At 42.8% G+C, this 20131-nt stretch overlaps 1 protein-coding gene across 20 annotated transcripts in view; it reads left to right on the plus strand.

Annotated features, from left to right (window-relative positions):
• Positions 1-20131, plus strand: part of KALRN (kalirin RhoGEF kinase) — a 451786-nt gene that overhangs the window by 365392 nt on the left and 66263 nt on the right. For 13 of the 20 annotated variants that reach the window (XR_014884476.1, XR_014884477.1, XR_014884475.1 and 10 more), the window contains exons 34-35: positions 2288-2317; positions 3810-4056. Coding sequence is in view for 17 of the 20 variants with exons in the window: in XM_085228421.1 (XP_085084547.1) it covers positions 2288-2317; positions 3810-4056 (277 nt within the window). In the remaining 3 variants the exon portion in view is untranslated. The remainder of the gene's footprint in view (positions 1-2287; positions 2318-3809; positions 4057-20131) is intronic. The other 7 variants (XM_085228426.1, XM_085228425.1, XM_085228436.1 and 4 more) reach the window with 1 other exon arrangement.

Here is a 20131-nt window from a genome sequence, read left to right on the forward strand (position 1 = left end):
GTTCCCATCAATGCTCAGAGTTTTGGTAGCAATGTTGTGCAGCAAATAGGGTAATTTACAGTTATTTAGTGGCTGGTCCCCACCTACACTGGTGACATAGAGCAGCACAGTTTTGATCTGTTTTGGCACATCCTGATGAAAACATTTATGTGCTGCATGGGCAGTGACACTTCCTAGACCAGGCACAAGTGATCACAGAGGATGGGAGATGGTTTGCTAGTGGCAGGCAGCAGTATGGGAACAGGCTGGGGCTCATGCTAGTGGTACACAGGACACACCGCACATTCGCTGTGGATTGCTTGGAGCCTTCCTGTTTCTTTCGTTCAGGTTACATATTATGAAAATTTTTTTCTCAGAAAGAGTGGTCAGGCCTTGGCACAGGCTGCCCAGGGAGGTGGTAGGGTCACCATCCCCAGAGGTGTTAAAAAACCGTGGAGATGTGGCACTGAGGAATGTGGTTAGTGGGCAGTATTGATAGCAGGCGGGCAGTTGGATTAGATGATCTTAGAGATCTTTTCCTGCCTTAATGATTCTATGATTCTATTCAGTGATTCTTTCTAGCATTTCGCTATTTCGTTCTGCATGTCCTTTTCTTACTGATTTTCAAGCCATTGCTTTCTGTGTAATTCATTCCATTTGTACCAGTGTCAGATCTTTCAGTTTCGCCTTGTGCTCTGCAAAGACCTGCTGTATCACTGTTTTTATTTTAATGTCTCGTGGATTGGCTGTACAGTACACAGGCAGACTGCTGTCTGAGTTTTAAATGTATCCAGCCAATGATTTTAATGGTTGATTTTATCACAAGAATGATAATAGTGAATATAATATGTTAAAATATGAAGCCATTTACCTGTGAAGTACAACTATAAGGGCATTCTCTATTTTCTTTCTTTTTCCAAACCAAATGCAATCCGCGTGAGAAAGCAGTATCCCATCTATTGCATGCTCAGAGGAGAGAGAAAACCGTGATATCCTTCTCTGAGATTGAGAATTTACTCTCCAAAAATAAATTAAGCCATTAATAGTTTGGGGAACACTTCATAGGTGAAAGGATTTCTGTCATTGAGAAGCAGGTGTATTTGCATTATTCCTAAATGACTGATAAACTGCATAGATGTTAGTGTCATACAGTCTTTCCAGAGAGATTTCTTTGCTGTGGGTTAATTTGGTCAGTACGTGTTCTTGTGGTGTGGTGGTATAGAAGACACACAGTCTTCTATAGGCACAGTGAAGTCATTTGCAAAAGGAAGAAATTTTCTTTCTGTTCTTTGTGGTCTGCACCTAAAAATCGTCTGTGGACCGCAACCTGAACTAATCACACCTGTAAAGGGTTCCTGCATAATTCCTCATGACAAAGTTAGTGTCTTTTCCTACAAATAAATCATTTTACATATGTCATTACTATTCCAGCAGTCAACTGGCAACAGGCTGCTAGAGGGGCTGATCACTTCCAGTTCTCACCGCATTAAATAGCTTTTTTTAATGAGATAGGGAGAAACAGGAGCTCAGGGCTAGATGGCACCTGCAAGTCATGGAGCACACCTGCCTCCTCTGGGGTACTGCTTACAGGTGCTACCCTCATTGAGTCATCCACTGTGTCACAGGTGTTCAGCTATTTGGGGAGGGGCCGGCAAAGGCCCCCAGGTTTGGGGTGGGCTGCCCTTATGATTTCTTTTTCAAAAATCAACCTGGCCATCTGAAAAAAAAAGTTCTGACCACTGCAGCACATTCTCTGCCCTTGCGGTTGGAAACGATGGATTGAGGGCTCCTATCTGAGTCTGATGCTGCTTGCCCAGCTGCAGCACACCGCACCTAGCGAGCCCCTGCCTGAAGCCAAGCAGAGTGTATTCTTTGCAGCTAGAGTTTGCGGTGTGATGGCAAACACGGACACCTAGTGGTACTTCAGTGCAGGGCACGGCACTGTTTTCAGTTTGTCTCTTGGATTTTTCTTGTATCTTAAATATACCATACCAAATCGGGTCCCATATTGGATCAGAAAAAAACTTGTAATTCTCAAATTATCCCATAGCAAAGAAACCTTAGAAAATATTATAGCAATATCTTATTCTTCCAATAGCTGTGTGTTACGAGGAAAGCATGTCAGAGTGTGCCAAATTGATCTTGTGTATGTTCCATCAGTTCACTGAGCTGTTTCTGCAAGGGTTAGTGGTAGCATGCTGTCTGAATGGCCTCCAACAGCTGCCATGGTTTGTTTGGTTTGGTTGATTTTTTTCTATTTACAAATAATCTTTCAGAGAATTATTTCCTTCTTCTTCCCCCAATCTAGCATTTCGTCTACGCCAGAGACACAGGACAGGTGAGAACCAGTCCTTGTCCACTGACCCCTTTCTGTAATTGTATATATTGGAATTGTGAATGGGATTTCTTTCATGCCTGCCTCATGAGACACACAAACCACAATGCCACTGAATGGGGAGAGTGCTGTTCCCATGGGAGTGTGCATTTGAGACTGCCTGGCCTGCAGTAAGGGATTTTGAAGTTGTACAGCTCAAGAGTGATGTCTGTAGAAATGGGTTTGCACGCCTAAGGGGCTCACCCATTCCAGCTGATGAGCAGATCCCACTTCTCATTGAGTTCTATTAGGCATTGTACAACAATTCTCTCAGCTCAGTTGGATTTGCAAGTGGTTTATTTAAAAACATTTTATAATGTGCCTGTCTTTAGCTTTGTATCCCAAGAAAGTGAGGTTTGTGATGTTACAGGGATTTGAATCAGCTTGGTTGCTGCTCAGTATCTTTCGAATCAGTGAGCTAATTCAATCAAATTTGATACTGGAATAAGGAGCTCAAAGGATCCTGCATGTTCCAGGAAGCAGGCAGCACGTAGAGACGGACCCAGACGAGGGCCCCTAATGATGGGCAGGCAGAAAGCAATCCAGATTTGTGCTCTCACACCTGTTCAGACACCTGCAAATCCAACCCTGAGATCCAAATCTGTAAGAAAACAAGCTTTGTTAGCTATGCTGCCTGTGCAGTCACTTTTTCTGCTTTGTTCTGCTGTATACACAAACGCTTCTATCCAGTCTTGGGTTATATAGAGATCAAGGTTAAACAGAGACCAGTATTGTTCCTTGCATATCGCGGGGTGTGAGATTGAAGGAAAGCAGCAGGTTGCCAGCACTCAGTACGGATGTAAAATGATACATTTATTCTTAGATACAAATCCTGGAAGTCAGCATATAATCAGTCACTCTACGTTTATATATTTACACCTCTGTTTTCCATCAGACAGTGTGGGAGGAGCTATTCTGATCTGCCCCATCAGGATTCCCTAATCTCCCAAAAGGACCTTAGAACAAGTTTGGGAAGAAGAGGGCAATGTTTTTTGTCTTGCAAAAAGTGATAGCTGTATCCTCACTGCGTGGTGGCATGTGGGAATGTGTCTGGCTTGTGTTGTAAGAGGGAGCTGGATTTGTTCTGCGATGAGGCATAGTGCCAAAGCTGTTGGCTGGGCTAGTACCATGCTAGAAAGGCACCCCAGAAACTAAAGACAGAAAAAAAGCAAGGTTCATGATGGGCACCCCCCGCTAGAAAATTGTGGCATTCAAGAGGCCATGGGGTGGGTAGCTTTGATTTCTTACTCAAGCCCAACAGAATGAGTAAGAAGTAAAGGAAACAAGGGTCACAACTTGTTGAACTTTGGCAAAAGAAATGATTAACTTGGCTTCTAAGGAGCACAAAGCCTGCCTTTGCCAGTGTAAATATGATGCAAAGATGATTGCTTTCATTCTGCCCTCTCTAACTCCTTTTTCTACTCTATTTTTTTTTTTTTCCCTTGAACCTGGGCAGTTGTCTGGAGGGTGTGAACTAACCGTGGTGCTCCAGGACTTCACGGCGGGCCACAGTAGCGAGCTGAGCATTCAGGTGGGGCAGACGGTGGAGTTGCTGGAGAGGCCAAGTGAAAGGCCAGGCTGGTGCTTGGTGCGGACCACGGAGCGGAGCCCACCGCAGGAAGGCCTGGTCCCCAGCAGCGCTCTCTGCATTTCCCATTCCCGCAGTAGTGTGGAGATGGATTGCTTCTTCCCTTCAGGAAAAGGTAGGCAACAGCCTGACAGGTGTTTCAGATTGTTTTGGATTTCCCCTTTTGTATCATATAAGCTGCTTGGGCTGCTTTGGCAGTCGATGTGGGCAAAGGACTGTGTAGTCATGAGTGAGTTCTGTTACTGGGTCTCTGTGAGTCAGCACAGCACCAGCCCAGCTCCATCCCATGAATCAGTGTTCGTATGTCTGTATCTTTTGCTGTGTGGTAGTTGTTACTGTGTTGAAATGCAGGATAAAAATAAGACACAATGATTGCTTTCAGTGTCTAAAAGCTGAGATGGAGGGGAAAAAAAGCCAACAAGGGGGGAAAAGAACGCTGTGTATGCACACAGCATGCCCTAAGTTGTGGACATGTTATTTTATGAATTTTATGAATCCTCAGTGCACATTAATGCATGGTCTTTTACTATATCCCCACTGCCCACCTATGATTGCAAACAAGCCGCCAGTGAGTACTGGTACACCAGGTTGACAGGTGAACTGGAGATGTGAGTGTACTGGTACATTACAAGAGGCAAAGAAGGTGTTACAATCAGAGTGTGACAAAACATGCATCACCCTGAGAGGTTGGGCCTTGATGTCAATTTGCATGGAAATGACCTGCGCTTTCCTCCAAACACCTGCACTGACTGGTGAAAAATTGTTTGTCTCTGATGGTGTCTGTGGCCTATTCAATTGGTGTCATGTTCTGAGTGTTGTGTGTCCCATGCATCACATCCGTGCAGCCAGATGCAGGAGGTGCCCCGTATTGCTGGAGTGGGACCTGCTCCATTCAGGGTGGGCAAAGCATGTCCTCTTAGGGCTGTGTTCCTGTCACAATTAGGGCAAGGGGAATGGCTCCTAACATCCCGCACCCTGGCTCAAACGTGCAACCTCAACTGGCTTTATGAAGTTGTTTATTTTTTTCCCTCTGCATTAGAGGAAGTAGAACTTGATCCTTCTTCGTTTGGACAAGTTAAGCTTGGTGATTTTGCTTGTTTTGAGAAAAAGCACTGAAATCGTGCTCTCAGTTCTCTGCAGGCAGGGAGCAGGGAACAAACAGGGCACTGCAAAGGGCCCAGAGTCATTTTGCCTTAAAAAGCACAGGAGGGAAATGCTGACTGTCCCCACTGCCTGAGGTGCAAACTCCAGCGTGTCCATGTCACTTAGACATGCCACAGCTGGAGCCTGTCCTGGCCACTGGCTTCTCCAAAAGCCATGCAGAGCTTTGAGAACCGCAGCCACACCTCCCTGCGGATTACAGCCGTGAGTAAACAGGTAAAGCCGAAATTCAGTCTGGCAGAGCAGGCAGAGCCCAGCGTGGCATGACTCACAGGAAGCACAGGAATATGTCTGCTGGGTGTGGGCCATGGCATTAAGACACTGAAGGACACTGTGAAGGGCCACATGGCACGGTGCACAGGGAAGCTGGCAGTCCCGAGGAGGATGGAGGCAGGGCAGTGTGGGCATCGGGCTGCCTGAGCACAGCCCAGCCAGGCCGCAGGGGATGTCATCCCGATAGCTTGCTGAGCTGGCCCACATGCTCTTCCTGGCAGGTGCAGTCAGTCTGGGGCTGGTCCAGCCACACATTCATGGCCTTTACTTCCTCCCATCTCCTTCCCCTGAGCCTCCATTTTCTTCCTGCACATTCCAAACCTGGATCAGGGAACTTCAGCAGTAATGGGATCTCCAGAAGTGCTGCTAAAAATTATAAAAATAACTGTCCAGCTCACAGTTTTGGCTGCAGTACAGCAAATAGGTTCTTCTGGGTCTAATCAGCTGTCCCTCCATTAGGAGAACAGGAAATTGTTTAAACTGAATAAACAGATGCTTGAAATAAAGAAAGGGGAGAAGTGTAAAGGGGGAAATACACTAGCCTCTGGAGCCTGCAAGTCTCATGAGGTGCTGCAAGGATTAGCATCATACGTGGCTATTCAGACTTGTGTCCATCTCTGTTTCCAGTATCTTTCAGCATGGTTTGGATTATGAGCCCCCCTTGCTCTAAACTTCCAAAATGTGTGGCCTTTCTCTACAACACAGGGCAAAGGCTGACACAACTTATGTGAACACCAAGTAGTCTTCCCACATCTGTTTCAAATACATAAAGATATACAGCTGTGGAATATGTTGGATTTTGCTTGCATATAGTTCTTTGTTTTAAAAACACTGCATCTACAAGAATAGAAAATATCTGTACTTAAAACGTAAGTGGTAAAATTTGTCAGCTTTGAGGTAAGCATATGGAGTTTTGAGAAATATTTTAAAATAGTTGCATCTTCTTGGTGCAAAATGATAAATTGCTGTTTTGTCCTAAATAAATTACTGTGAACTATAAACATAAAACAGACTTGTGAACATAGGCTCAATGAAGGTACTTACCATCCCTAAAATGAAAGAGAAAAGAAGCACCTGAACCATCAGCACCTGAACAGAATGCTATCCATGAAAGCCATTGGAAATACAAAATCAAAGTTCACTACTGAACATGTGCTCTGTTTCTCTTCCTATTTGTTTATTTTTTACATTATTTCTTTAAAAATAGTTACATAAAATATTACAAAAGAAAAAAATTGGTGCAAATGTAAGAGAACAAACTCCAAATAGAACACTTCCTATGTTTCATAATGAAGTATCTTTGCAGATTTCTCATGCAGTTGTTCAGTGAAAGTGCAGAGATGTCAAGGATCAGTCTCCCAGCCTTCCGTCCTACTTCTGGCTGTGTTCCTGTAGAGGATACACACTTAGTTTTTTCATGACTTGACTACAGCTCAGAGCCCCATAGAGCCCTGCCTGTTCTTGCTTTCCAGTGATCTGACAGTGTTTGCAGTTACCTTCTGTAAAAGGGCAAACAGGTTTCTGGGATTCACCTTACATAAATATTTTATGGATGACTGAATAAAAAGAACTGTTCTGCAGTCTCTGTTACTGTATTTGAAAATTTATATGTATTTTTTCATTACTGGCATTCCCTTGGAAGGAAAAAGAAAGACCTGTGGCACTAGGAATGAAGCTCTGTTTGAACTGTCTCATGGGGCTAATTACAGGAAAACTGTGACTTTTATTCCTGTCTCTTTTACTCTATAATTGAGCTCTAAGGTATTAAACTATAAATTTCAAATTAAGAGAGAAATCTGCACGGATGGAAAGCAACCTAATGACTAGTCAATATTCATTAAGCACACTGGCATATTCCTGGTATCAGCCTACTAGCTTCAAATGAGTGATTCCGTATTTGTACTTGGCCTATGAAACCTTTAGATGAAACCTTGATCTCTTACAGCTCTTGTCCACTCACTCAGCATTTTTGCTGTAAAATCAAAGTCTCAGTGTAATTCAAAGGCTAGTTCTTACAGAAATTTTAAGCAATCTCCATCACCAAAGAAAAAAGAAGGTGTTAAAACAGTAGGGCTTTATGGGACTAAGTTTAGGCTGATGATATTCGAAGGGACCCCACTCAGGGCCACAAACTAGATCCTGCCTGTGGGATGCCTGTGTCTGGTCTATTTCTCTGCAGGAGATGAGGAACATATTGTTTTAAGATGTTACACAAACATCTTGAAGCACAGACAGATGGCCACTTAACAGTGGGGCTTTGGTGGCAGTGGTGAGTTCTTGCAACAGCAAATTGAGCAATGGTTGGGTGTCTCCCAACTGTACAGGGAACATAGGCTTCACAAGGTGTCTGTTAGTAGGATGAGCAACTTCTCAGCTGGATCCTGTTGGGCTGAGTGCATCAGCTGTGATACCATTAGACTTTGGGCAGGAGGACCAGTGGCTTCGGTGCTGCTCAGGGGACAGGCTCTACATTTAGAGAACCCACCTGATTCCATGGCCAGAGAGAGCCTGCGGCTGGTGGGGGTGATTGCAGACTAGGCTGTAAAAGAAAGAAGCAGAGGAAGGATGAATAGAGTCCTGTGAGAAGAAGAGCATTCAATGAAAATGAAGTTAACCTGAAACCTGCATTTCTGTGACCATTACTTGTGGGAAAGAGCAGATGAATAAATAGATTAGCATGCAGAGCCAGTGAGAGAATGTGGCTCTTGTGGAGGTTGTAAGTCTCTTTTCTCCAGACCTCAGAAGAATAACTACATAGGAAAAAAACATAATCGTTTCTTCCCATGTCTTGGTTTTTAGGAACATCTTGAATTTTAGTAGGGAAAAAGAGCCTGGGCTGAGTTTATTATGTCCCTGTTCCTGTGGAGTATTAAATTGTGATTCGCATTGGCTCATGCACTTTTTCTTTTGTGTTTTAAACAATCTTTGTTGCAAAACGTATTCTATAGTAATTATTCCTGATTTCTTGTGAGAGATGTGTGAGGACACAGAAGTTTTAGCGCACTACATTAAACCTTCAGTTGTTTTTGTGGTGGCTGAGAAATTGCTTTTGCTTTTGAAAGCCTTAATTAAGAGCAGTTGATTAAACTGTTTGTAAGGCTTCAAACTAAAGGAAACATTTTATTAGTTAGTAGTTGATTTAACTGGCATGTAAACTGGGGTTTTCATTAAACAAGCAATCTTCAGGTTCCCGGTATTTAAATTAAAAATCCCATAAATATGCAGTATTTAAATTAAAAAAAAAACAAACAAACAGATTCTTGCCTCTGTTCCTAGTACTGTTCCAACAGGGATGTTCAGGTCACAATTTCATTCTATGATTGTTCAGGAGAGGTCACATGAACCTCTCCTGCTGGCTTTTGATGCCTCATGGTATCCTTGCTACAAGTTCAGGACATGGTTTATGTAGAACAATCCCATCAAGAGAGCTCTTACTGCATTTTCACTCCTTTTCAATTACGGTAGAGCAGCTGGAAATCAGCTAACCAGCATGGTGTAACATAGCAGCCCTCTATGGGCCAGCACCGCATGCTGTCAGGACCCAGCTTTGGACTACTGCTCTACTACAATATACCTGGAAAAAATAATAATTCTAAGACAGAGATGAGTGTGACTCCGTGCAATTGTGAAAAGAATGGAAATAGAAGGATGAGAAAACTCCAGACTGCTTTGCTATTTCAATCAGGTTGCTTTTATGTTTTGTTATTTGTTGTTTTTTCTTTCCTATGTCTTCCACTTCTCTCCAAGAATGGCTGTTTGGCTTCACTTTCATGGGTGTTTACAGCTTCTTCCCCCCAGTTTGCTTCTTTCTCCCTTAGTGGGCAATGGCTGCTCAGGTGCTGGAAAGGTTGGTGATACCTCACTCCCATATGTACTATTATCTTTTGATCCTTGGATTCTGTACTTTCTCGTACCTCATAGTCATGCCATGGAAGAAGTCAGATACCTATAAAGTATCCATTCTTAACACTTTCTCCTGGACTCCATTATCCAGCTTGTGAGAGGTCTGGAGCACAAGCCTTATGAGGAGCAGCTGAGGGAACTGGGATTATTTAGTCTGGAGAAGAGAAGGCTCAGGGGAAACCTTGTAGCTCTCTACAACTACCTGAATGGATGTTGTGGTGAGGTCAGCTTCTTTTCCGATATAACTAATGATAGGACTGGAGGGAACAGCCTCCAGTTCTACCATAAGAGATTGAGGTCGGACATTAGGAAAAACTTCTCCGAAAGAGTGATTGGGCACTGGAATGGGCTGCCCAAGGAGGTGGTGGAGTCACCAACTCTGGAGGTGTTCAAGAAACGTTTAGATGTTGTACTGAGGAACATGGTTTAGTGGGGAAATATTGGTGATAGGTGGAAGGTTGGACTGGATGGTCTTGGAGATTTTTTCCAACCTTGGTGATTCTATGATTCTATAATTCCATTATTCCAGCTCCAAAATAATAAAAAATGAGCAAGTATTTAACTACCACTGGCAATGTGGGTGATGAGATGTGGATTTTGTTGCTTTTAAGAGGTAGACCAAGAAAAGTCTGAGAGAATGAGTGAATAGGAACATTCATATTGCTATGATTGTAGTTCTGCCAGAATTTTTACCTGTATATTAGTACACCAAGAATACACAACTGCACAGTGAGTCTCAGCAACTGCAAGCCATGGAGGCAGGTTGTATTCAGGCTGTTGGAGCCATGATCTGATGGAGTTAGAGTGACATGGTGTTTTCATTTCTTTACTTTTTTTTTTTTTTTTTTAATATGGCATTACTAGATATTTAAAGCTAAGCTTCAACCGTATTGATTTGTTTAGAACATATCAGGTACCAGTGAAGTCAATTGCACTTATTGCTTCAGCTGCTCTGTTATCTAATCAAAGCCAAAGTCCTCCAGCACTCTACCTGGAACTCTTTTTTTTTCTTTTTGGAGGAGTACAATTTAGACAAATGCTATGATAAAACAGGAAAGGCTATTTTGGAGGAAGTTGCTTTGCTTTTTTCAGAGGATTTTTATTATTTTAAACAGAGGAGTGTTTGTTTAAAAGAGAGAAGGCCTGCAAATTTTCTTGTTTACTTTGCCTTTGCTTCCCTTTCTGACAGGGGGTAAAACTTTATCCACCTAATCCCCAGTCAGCTTAACCCCAAGTTTCAGTGTACAGTGGCCGTGATGTATTTTGTACTGAGAAAGGAAAAAATGGAGCTGGGATTTAAAATGCCTCAGTCAGCTGAGCTCATCTGGGATGTCAAAGAATTCAACACTTGGTCTGGCAGAGAAACTGGGAGGAAATTCAGCAGTAATACAGACAGAGCTATAATCCACACCTTCTAAGTCACAAAAATCCTATCAGAAGGGTTAGATGTTTGGACACATCAGTGTGTCTTGGGCCTGATTCTGCTTATGGGATGAGATATTATGAATATGCGAGCCATCCATCTGCTTTTCCTGCTCTTTCAGCCATGCCTGTCATAGGTCACTGTGTATGTACCAAGAGCAGCTCAGGGAGTACAGCAAACAGGCAGAGTACAGCATTAAACTGAACACAATTCAGTAGCTGATATTGCATAAAGGTCAGGGCACCTGAGCTGGCACTCCTGTTTGGCAGTGGTCTGACAGCTTTATTATTGTGCAACTTGTGCTCAGTGCTCTAATGCGTAGCTTATAGCACCTCTGGGACCTGTGCTTAATTTGGCTAGGAGGCTTTCAGAAAATTGGGTTTCCTGGTAGCAGGTAATATATCGATCACTTGTACCTCTTCATTAACATACTGGCACCAGCATCCTAGACTCTGACTGAGTATGGGGTAGAATTGCTGCCTATCAGGATAAGAAATCATTCTGCTTTTAGAATCAAATTAGTCAGCCAACTAAAAACCAAGAAAAGCTGGCAGGGAAAGAAGAGAAAGCATCAGCAAAAGTGCAGGAACTGAACTCTGTGTGTCTGTAGGAAGATAGAAACGCTCCTGTTTCAGAGGGTTAAGCGCTTCTCTCTGCTGGAGGAGATGGCCATGGTATATCGCTGCCACGGAGATGGCCATGGTCTATTGCTGCCACACAGCTCCTGTCAGCACTGTGTTGAGTGCTGCTGATGGGATGGGTATGTCCAAAAGCAAATATTTTCCTTCTCAGGATAAAGAGCCATTTGTTTCCTGTAGATATGTCTGTTGGCTTTTTGGCAAAGCAGTTTTTGGAAGGGGGTATGGTTACTTATTTCAGCATTTGTGTTATATGGTGAGATAGTGGCTTGGCCAGTCTAAGGTAGGATGCTCAGCAGGCTGAGCACCCTTGGCCTTCCCATCATGAGCTGGAGCTGTAGAGAAGGGATAGAGGGAAAGCAGCTCTTGCGAGTCCCTCTCAGACTCAGCACTGCATTTCCTCCCACAGCCTCTGGGGATGACTGGGGTCAGAAATTCTCCATGGCCTCCTTGCTCTCCTGCCTGGCTTCCCAGCTGTCTTTCCAAGGGCTGGGCCATGCACAAAGCTCCTTCCCTGGCTGCATGATCACAAATGTAGTGGGTGACCTAGATTCTTAGATGAGGTTTGAGGGTGGGGGGGGGGTGCACAGCCTTCTCCTGGCAAATGATCCATCTGAGAGGGAACAACCTGGGAATAGTTCGACTGTGTACATGGACAGATGAGAGTGCACTGGTCCTATTTTCCCACCCTGTCTTCAAAGATGTGCTGGAAAGGGAATCTTTAATTTTTGTTGTTCATATATTGATGTCCCAGCTGTTGTGACATCACAAAGGGCAAATATAGTTCTACTAAGTAAATACTATACTTTTGGCTCATTAAGCAGGACCACTTCCTGGGAGTAATCTGGGCTGTGCAGCATCCATTTGCCTGGGGAAAACCAGAGGAATCTCCCATCAGAAGGACCATAAGTGTGGAAAGGGTTGTCCTGCCCATTCCCCAGATTTCTGTGTGATCCCAGCGTGTGTCCTTTCATAAAACATCTGTGCTCTGCTTTCTCTTACTTGAGCAGGGTCAGTGCAGAGAGAGGGGCCTTTGAAAGGGACTCCATGAGAAGCACTGATTGAGCCTGAGCAGTAGTTGTACTGAGAAAGGACCCAGGTTCCTGCTGTGTGCCACTGAGATTCAGGAAACGAGGTCAGATTGGGCTATTATACAGTTATCCAAAAGAGGGGAACGCCTATTGAGAACGGTCTGAAATTGGTGTCTGATTCTTTTTATGAGCTGCCCAGAGACCTTCTAGATGCCTTCTGTTTCTTTGAGCTGTGGTGCCTGAGCTCATTGCAGGCACCCGAGCAAGTGGGTGGAGTAGAGTTCGGTTTGCAACATGAGGTTTGTGTTCGCCTGAAGCCAGCAGCCATAATTTCTCCTCGTCTCTGCCCCACTAGTGAAAAACAAGCAGCCCACAGGAAGGGTATAAATATAGGTCCTCGGGCAGAATCTGTTCTGTTTCCTCTGCATTTGGTCGTGTGTCTTGAGATCCATGCAGCACAGTGGGAAGGGGGGAGTTTTCTGGAGCGCTTGGCCCAGAATGACAACAGGAAGGTCATCGGCCGCCTCTGCTGCAAGAGCGACGGGAGCATGTGGATGGCTTGTGTCTTGTGTTTCCTCTGGGGCCAGACTAAATTTAGCAGATTCACAGAGGACTGTAATGCATCTGGGGCTGTGGGGAAAGAGTGGGATCTGGGTTGTTTGCCTAAACTTTTTGCTGCGTAACCAGCTTCAGTGAGCCACCATTCATTATTGTGTCCCTTCTCTGCCTTGCTGAGTGTGCTGTAAACTACTCCCTGGTCTCTTGCCCTGAACTGTTTAAAATTTAAGCAGGAGGAAAAAATAAGACTGCTGGTTCTGGGCTCATACTGACTCAACATCAGAGTGTACATGTGCCTTCTATAGCATCAACACAAAGGCTGAGCCTATTGAGAATCGCAGTGATGCAGATATAAATGATGAGGGCAAATCTCGTTTCAGACTTCCCAAAAGTATTGCTTTCTGATTCTTTCAGCTTCCAGACAGTTAAAGGGATTATTCCTCAGTGCAGTATTTACACCTTGCAAGGCCTGCACACTGCTGGGCTGATCCTTCCGCTGCTAATCTTAAACAAATATTTTACGAGTGTGTTTTGAAGTAAACTAACTCTGCAAAAATCCTTTTTCCCTGACTAGTCTGAGACAGAGCTAGGCAAACTGAAATGCAAAGCACTTGCGTATTAAATAATGTATTTCAAGTAATTGAAATTGTTTCTGTATATCTGCTTCAGCACAGATTTGATATATTGATACTGACACAAGAAGCCTGATTCTCCTGTCATTTACACAAGCGTTTTGTCAGAGCAGTTATTCCCAGGTCACACATTTTGCAAGAAGATCCCAAACTCATGTCAGCTTTGCTTAGTTCAGATTAATTCCACATTCTAGAAAGTAGAGTTAATATTATTGTCATTATGATGGATCTAATAGTCGATGCCAGAAGTTATTTATGTAAGTGCAAGTGTAATTTTTCCATTCATATTAATTGGTTCAGTAAAAGATGTTGCCTCCTCTTGCAAATTCTGCTTTGCTTTAACTCCAGAATGGCATTTTTCTTTTCTTTAAGGCAGGCAAAGTCCGTTGGTGATAATTGCTTGCACATTGCAGTGAAGATTGGGATAGCTTCTAGTCTCTCTAAAGGTGTGCAAACAGAAACAGTGGTAACACTCTATCCAAGGCTTGTTTATAAAAAAAGTAACCTTGATTCTATCTCTTCAGCAACACAATTTCTAACTCATGTTTGCTGGTGACTCTCATATTCATGAAGTGGGCCTGGTGCTCCTTGTTTCTCACCACGAGCATTTAGCTGTCTGATGCTAAATTAAACAGTTTTGTTGCCCTTTGCTTTTGCAAGCCAAAGAGATCAAAAGTTAGATAGTAGAACCCAGTGTTTATATTTCAAAGGCGTTATTCTATTTTCTAGATTAGGGAGGAAGACTGAAATCTTTCCACTCAAGATATTTCTTTCCCATAGATCATTTTGAAAGTATTTTTAGATATTTTAAGTCTTACACTCCTTTTAGACTGTACCCAGCTCTTTAGTTTTTCTGCAGATTTCACATATCTTCAGGTTTTTAAGTTAACAGTTGCATTTTGCCAAGGAATACATACCCAATTCCCTTGGAAAATTATTGGGAATTGCATTTAGGTATCAGAGAACAGAATTCAGCTTTAAGAGCCAAATGTCGTTCTTCAGAAAAGCACTGAAGAATTTATTAACTCTGCAGGACTCTTACTCAGTGAAATAAGAACATTTTTCCTTCTACTGACTGCAAAATACAAATTAAGTTTCATGCAGTGTGAAGGAATCAAAGTGCTCTTGCTGCTGAGGAAGGCCATTCTAACCTGTGAATAAGCTTAGATGGCAGGGGAAGGGCACTCTTTTCAGCCCAATGGTCTTCAATGGCCATCACACATCTGCTCAGACAAATCTCCTGTAGTTGTGCCATGCAGACATGCTGCTGCATCACAGGAGAACTGCTTTGCACATTGACTTCACCTGGGAGCTACACGTTGTTCAATCTGCTATAGCCTTTCCTTATATGCGAAGAAGTGTCTTTCTGCATGCAAAGTTGCAAAAGTGCATGTTCATCAGCCATCCTAAAACATGCAAAGGGACATGCAGGGACACCGGAGATGGGCCTGAGATCAGCAGCACTGGGGGCTGGTGCTCCTCCCTGCTGAGTGAAAGATAACCCTCCGAGCAAAAGCACTTATTTTGTCTCACATAGGGAGACTGAATCTCTTGGAGCATCAGACATGTACACTATTCCTGCCCGAGCAGTCAGCATCTGCTGTGGTGAGTGGGAGCACTGAAACTAAGCGATAGCACAGGTGATGCATCCCTCATGTACCCTCAGGCTCTTGCAGTAAATTCCTCCTCATAACAACTTGAGAACCAAGGCAGATCAAGAAACTGATCTGGGTTAAAATTAGCTTTTTTTTTTTTTTTTTTTTTTTTTTCCTTTTTCTTTTTTTTTTTTTTTTCTCCATCTCAGCTTAATTTTAACCTGGATCCTTTTGCAGCTCACATTCACTGTGAGGCTGCACAAACATTTCTATTGGCACAGGGTAAGGCACAGCACCTGGGAGAGACAGAAAAGGCAACAATGGATTTTGGCAGGGCGACTGATGCTCAGATTCAGAGTGCTCATGGAACGATCATGTAATGTGGAGCTGTTATGTACCCAGAATTCAGCTAAATGTAGGAATTAAAAACTGCTCCAAGACATCATGTATTTGTCCCTCTTGAAGAAAGACAGCAGGTTTCTCCTTCTTGCAGTGTGTGACTGGAAACACCAATGTGTACGAGTTCACTTTCAGTAATGTCTGATGTTACCAAGAGGAAGGGGGATTTCTAAGTATTTGGTGCTGGACTGACGGTCCCTCACTGACATCCCCCAGAGCAGCATTTCTGCACAGGACATCAGCAGAAATCCTACCTGCCAGACAGCTAACATCCTAGAAACACAGTCATTGCTATTCTGTGGGAAGAGGGTACACTACACTGATATAAGCAGAAAGTTGTTTTCTAGCCAGTCAATCCATAAAACCTGATAAAGAATAGCTTTAAACTTGCTTTTTTAATTCTTCTCCCTGCATGCTGCCTGTTAGCTGTATCCTCGTTATTTATGCCCTCCGTAAGTTCTAATAACAGCTTTATGGATTCTTTTATGCTTGTCTTAGATCTGGTATTGTAAACCAAAACTCCTGCCATCCTAAACATTGCCTGGTAAGAATTCTTCTACATTCCCTTTCTATCCTAGAACAAAGGAAAGAAGAAAATACACTTAATGCAATAATTTGGCCCATGTAAATAAAGGCTTCTACAATATTTACATTGAATTTTATTTTAATTCCAATCCAATTCCTTCTGACTGGCCAAACAGAGAAAGGTTCTTCTCAAACTAGTAAATGGTGTGTGCCAGTTTTTTAATTTTTCTTTTTGTTTGCCTTGAATCATAATTGTGTTGGATGCTGGATGAGAGGATGGGTGATAAAGCTTTTAGCTCACTGCAAAACATCTCAGGACAGTAGATTGTGTAGTCTTCTACCAGAAACAAAATGAAAGAAAACAAAAAACATAAACAAACAAAAAACTTTCTTCAAGGAAGGAGAAATGCCATTTGAAGAGAAAATTAGTTGTGGTTTCCAGCATCCAAACAGAACAACCTCAGGCAAGTGGAGGCAGGCAGATCAGGAATACTACTATTACACCAGTAGTCTGTAGTTGCTGAAACAACTCACCTTTGTCATGCTCAAGTGGGTGAGGCTCCTGTTTGTCCTGATGGCTGAGATAGGCTCATGATTTCTCCACTGAGGCCTAGCACAGTGCGAGAGGAGCCAAAACATGTCAGAAGAGCAGCCTTTTAGTGCTCTGTGTCTTCCATTGCTGGTTATTGCTGTAACTCCCAACAATATATCTCTGCTTTAATGGAGATAAGTGCTTCAGGAAACGAACACAAAAGCTGCTTAAAATTTTTATTTAGTTATTTTTTGCTTAAGGTTTTGTGTGGTTGTTGTTTGTTTTTTTATTCTCATCAGGAGCTTTTTTGGGATTTATCCACCATCCATTGTCGTTCTTTAGAAAATGAGTAACTCAATATGGCAGTAAAGCAGTATGTGGCTCCACTTTTTGGAGCCCATGTGTAAACTGGTTTGTGAGGGGTTGCACTCTGCAACTCCTCTGGTGGTTCTGCTGGCAGGCCGGAGGGTCCTGCCTGCAGGTCTTTGCAGAAGGCCACATGTATCTACGTAGTATCTGGGGACAACTCTAAGTTCATAGAATCATAGAATCAGTAAGGTTGGAAAAGACCTTTAAGATCACCAAGTCCAACCATCAACCCATGCCCACCATGCCCACTAACCATGTCCCTCAGTGCCACATCTCCATGGTTCTTGAACACCTCCAGATGTTTCAGGTTCTCTTGAAACAACCAGAATTGCATGAAAGTGAGTGTATGTGTCTTATTCTGTAGTCTGCTCTACCACTATCTGCCTGGTGCTGTTTATTCGTTGAGCTTTTTAAGATACTTTGGCGGATAAGACTCCAAGCAGATTATCTTTATGCCTTGGGCATTCCCTCCTTTGCAGAAAGGAAAAGAATGAATTGTAAATTAGGATGAGAGTTATGTTGCTGTCAGTGAGGGGAACTTACAATGTTCAGGAGAGGTGGGTTCTGTGTAGTGTACAGGTGAGGTTCTTCTCATGTTGGAGCACTTGGCAGAGCAGATGGGTCTACAGGGCTTCCCAGTAGAGTTGGTTGGCCAAGATGCTCGTTGATTACACAACTCTGCTAAGTTGTCACAAACTATTCCCATGCTGTTGTCTACAGCAGAAGCATGAGGAGTGACGTATTCTAACATTTGCTGAACATATGCCTGCACTGCAGTTTAACATGGAGTTTGTGCTGGGCTGTCCATATTTCCTTTTAATTTGTTTCTTTTAGCTAGTTGAGAATGTTCTTTTTTTACCTACCACTGTGCTACATTGAGGAGCCAAAAACCTCTCCTTGGAGTTGTGCTCCTTTACGCCAGGAGGGAATATGATTCCATTTATTTATTTATTTTTAATTTATTTGATCTGTTTTAATACCCAATAAAGTTGTTGTTTTTTCCAACTGGCACAACGAGGTCCTGACTATTTTTAAAGAACATGGTTCATTTGATTTAATCTAATGAATGTTTAGTGCTGTTGAAAATAGCTGGAGCCAGAGCCAAGAATAATGTACTGAAATGTGCTAGTTGAGCAAGGACTGCTTCACTCTGCCAATCTGCCTTCCTTCCAGTTGTTCACATTTACCTGGTTTTGTGAATAGCATTTGCAGACAGGACGTATTGATTGAGGTGCTTTTTAATACTAAGTCTAAAAGCCAGTAATGTCAGAGCCATATTCTGACACACATTTGAATAAACATCAAATCAAAAAAATTCTTCTTAATGTAGGATGTATAACCTCTGTTTCAGAGCACTTTAAGGTAGAATACTTTAAGGTGAATATGAATTGCCAGTATCTTTTTATTGCATTATTGCAGAGAAAATGAAGACACAAAGTGGTCATTTTTCCCCCAAATCATTCAGAAATTTGGTGGGAGAATCGGTAATGAACGGAGTCACCTAGTGTCTCCTTCTTAATGAAGGTACATTTCATGTATGTTCTTGCACTTCTGAGTATGTCTCAGCAGGTTACATCACATATTTAAATAACATATTTAAAACTCTGTGTATCCCTTTCCCTTTTGGCATCTGTGACTTCAGTTCCTGTTAGACAGTTGTTTCCCTGTTTTTTTCAAAAGAAATGAGTAAATAATACTTAAACTTCATTGGATTAGAAAAATACATCAGCCATAATGCATCCTGCTCCCTAATAGTGGTGTCCACTGGGATTGGTTTTCTGCAGAAATCACTTTACACCTCCAAGCACAATGTGGGACTGACTTGAATAAGCAACAGACAGATGCTCCCAATAGCCATTATGTTATTCATCTCTCTTGTGATGGGGGAAAGAAGCAGCACCTGTCACTATGGCAGAAACGTCACTGCTGTTCTGCATTACAGATCTCAAGGGCCATCCAGGCCAGTGTATTTCCCCACATTTCTAATGACCCAGATGGAACCATTACACCACTAGGTATTTTATGCTGTGTTTCCCTCAAGTACATCTTTCAGTTTATAACTGAGGGAAATTAAGCCCCTGATGCAGGTGTGAGAGAACACAGCGTACAGACGAACACATTCCATCTTTCACCCCAAAATTTCCACGAGAGGACTGGGTAAAAGTATTAGGAGAACTTACATAGCAAAAGTCACTTCTATGGACTCTCTGAGATTTCATCCAGGAGCGTCTCAATCCTGGGGAATTTCTGAAGCCATATTCAGGAGCAGAGAGAACTCACTGCCTCATCATCCCAACTTCCCTTCCATCCTCTGTGCTGCACAGATGCAGTGCTGATGGCCTCAGCTCCCTGTGGGGCAAGTTGGGAGCCGAACATCTTCACAGTCACTCTGCTGCAGATAACAGCAGCTGTATTAGGAGCGTGGTGCCAGGAGGTGTTTCCCCAAAGAATTCCTGAGACTCAGGCTTAGTTTAGAGTGAGAGTGGGAAAGTTTTACTTGACATGGGGACACAGAAGCCGTTCAGCCAGATATCATTGCATCCTGTCCAAAAATAACATTGAAATTACAATGTGAACATAGGAAGTGAGGTTAAGGACCCTTCCTAGTTGCAAGCAAGAGCCTCCTCGCTCATCATTTAGGCCAAATGAACTGTGCAGCATTATTTTTCCCCATTGTGGTCTGCTGCTTCCCAGCAGGCTCAGCACAGGTCCCACTCACACTGATGGCAGATGTCATAGAATCATAGGATTGCTAGTGTTAGGAAAGACCTTCAAGATCATCAAGTCCAACCTCAACCTAACCATACAACCCTAACTCTAACAACCCACCACTAAATCATGTCCCTCAGCCATGTCATCCTCAGCCAAGGCTGCAGCTGAGCTGTGGGCACAACACGTCTCTTCTGCTTTATAGGAGCTACTCAATATAATGTGATTATTAAAACTATCTTTCAGTCATCTCTTTTTTTTCCTTCTTTTTTTTTTTTTTTTTTTTTTTTTTTTTGTATTTGTAGCATATATTCATCAGTAAATACACATATGGATATATATTTTGAAAAGAGAAGCTTTCCAGATCTAACCTTCACAGTATTGGTAGTGTTGGGAAAGAAAAAAGAGAGCCTGCTTCACCCCAGAATAATGAATTCAATTC

The sequence above is a fragment of the Meleagris gallopavo genome, chromosome 7 (genome assembly GCF_905368555.1).
Source record: "Meleagris gallopavo chromosome 7, MGAL_WU_HG_1.1, whole genome shotgun sequence".
Taxonomy (NCBI): domain Eukaryota; kingdom Metazoa; phylum Chordata; class Aves; order Galliformes; family Phasianidae; genus Meleagris; species Meleagris gallopavo.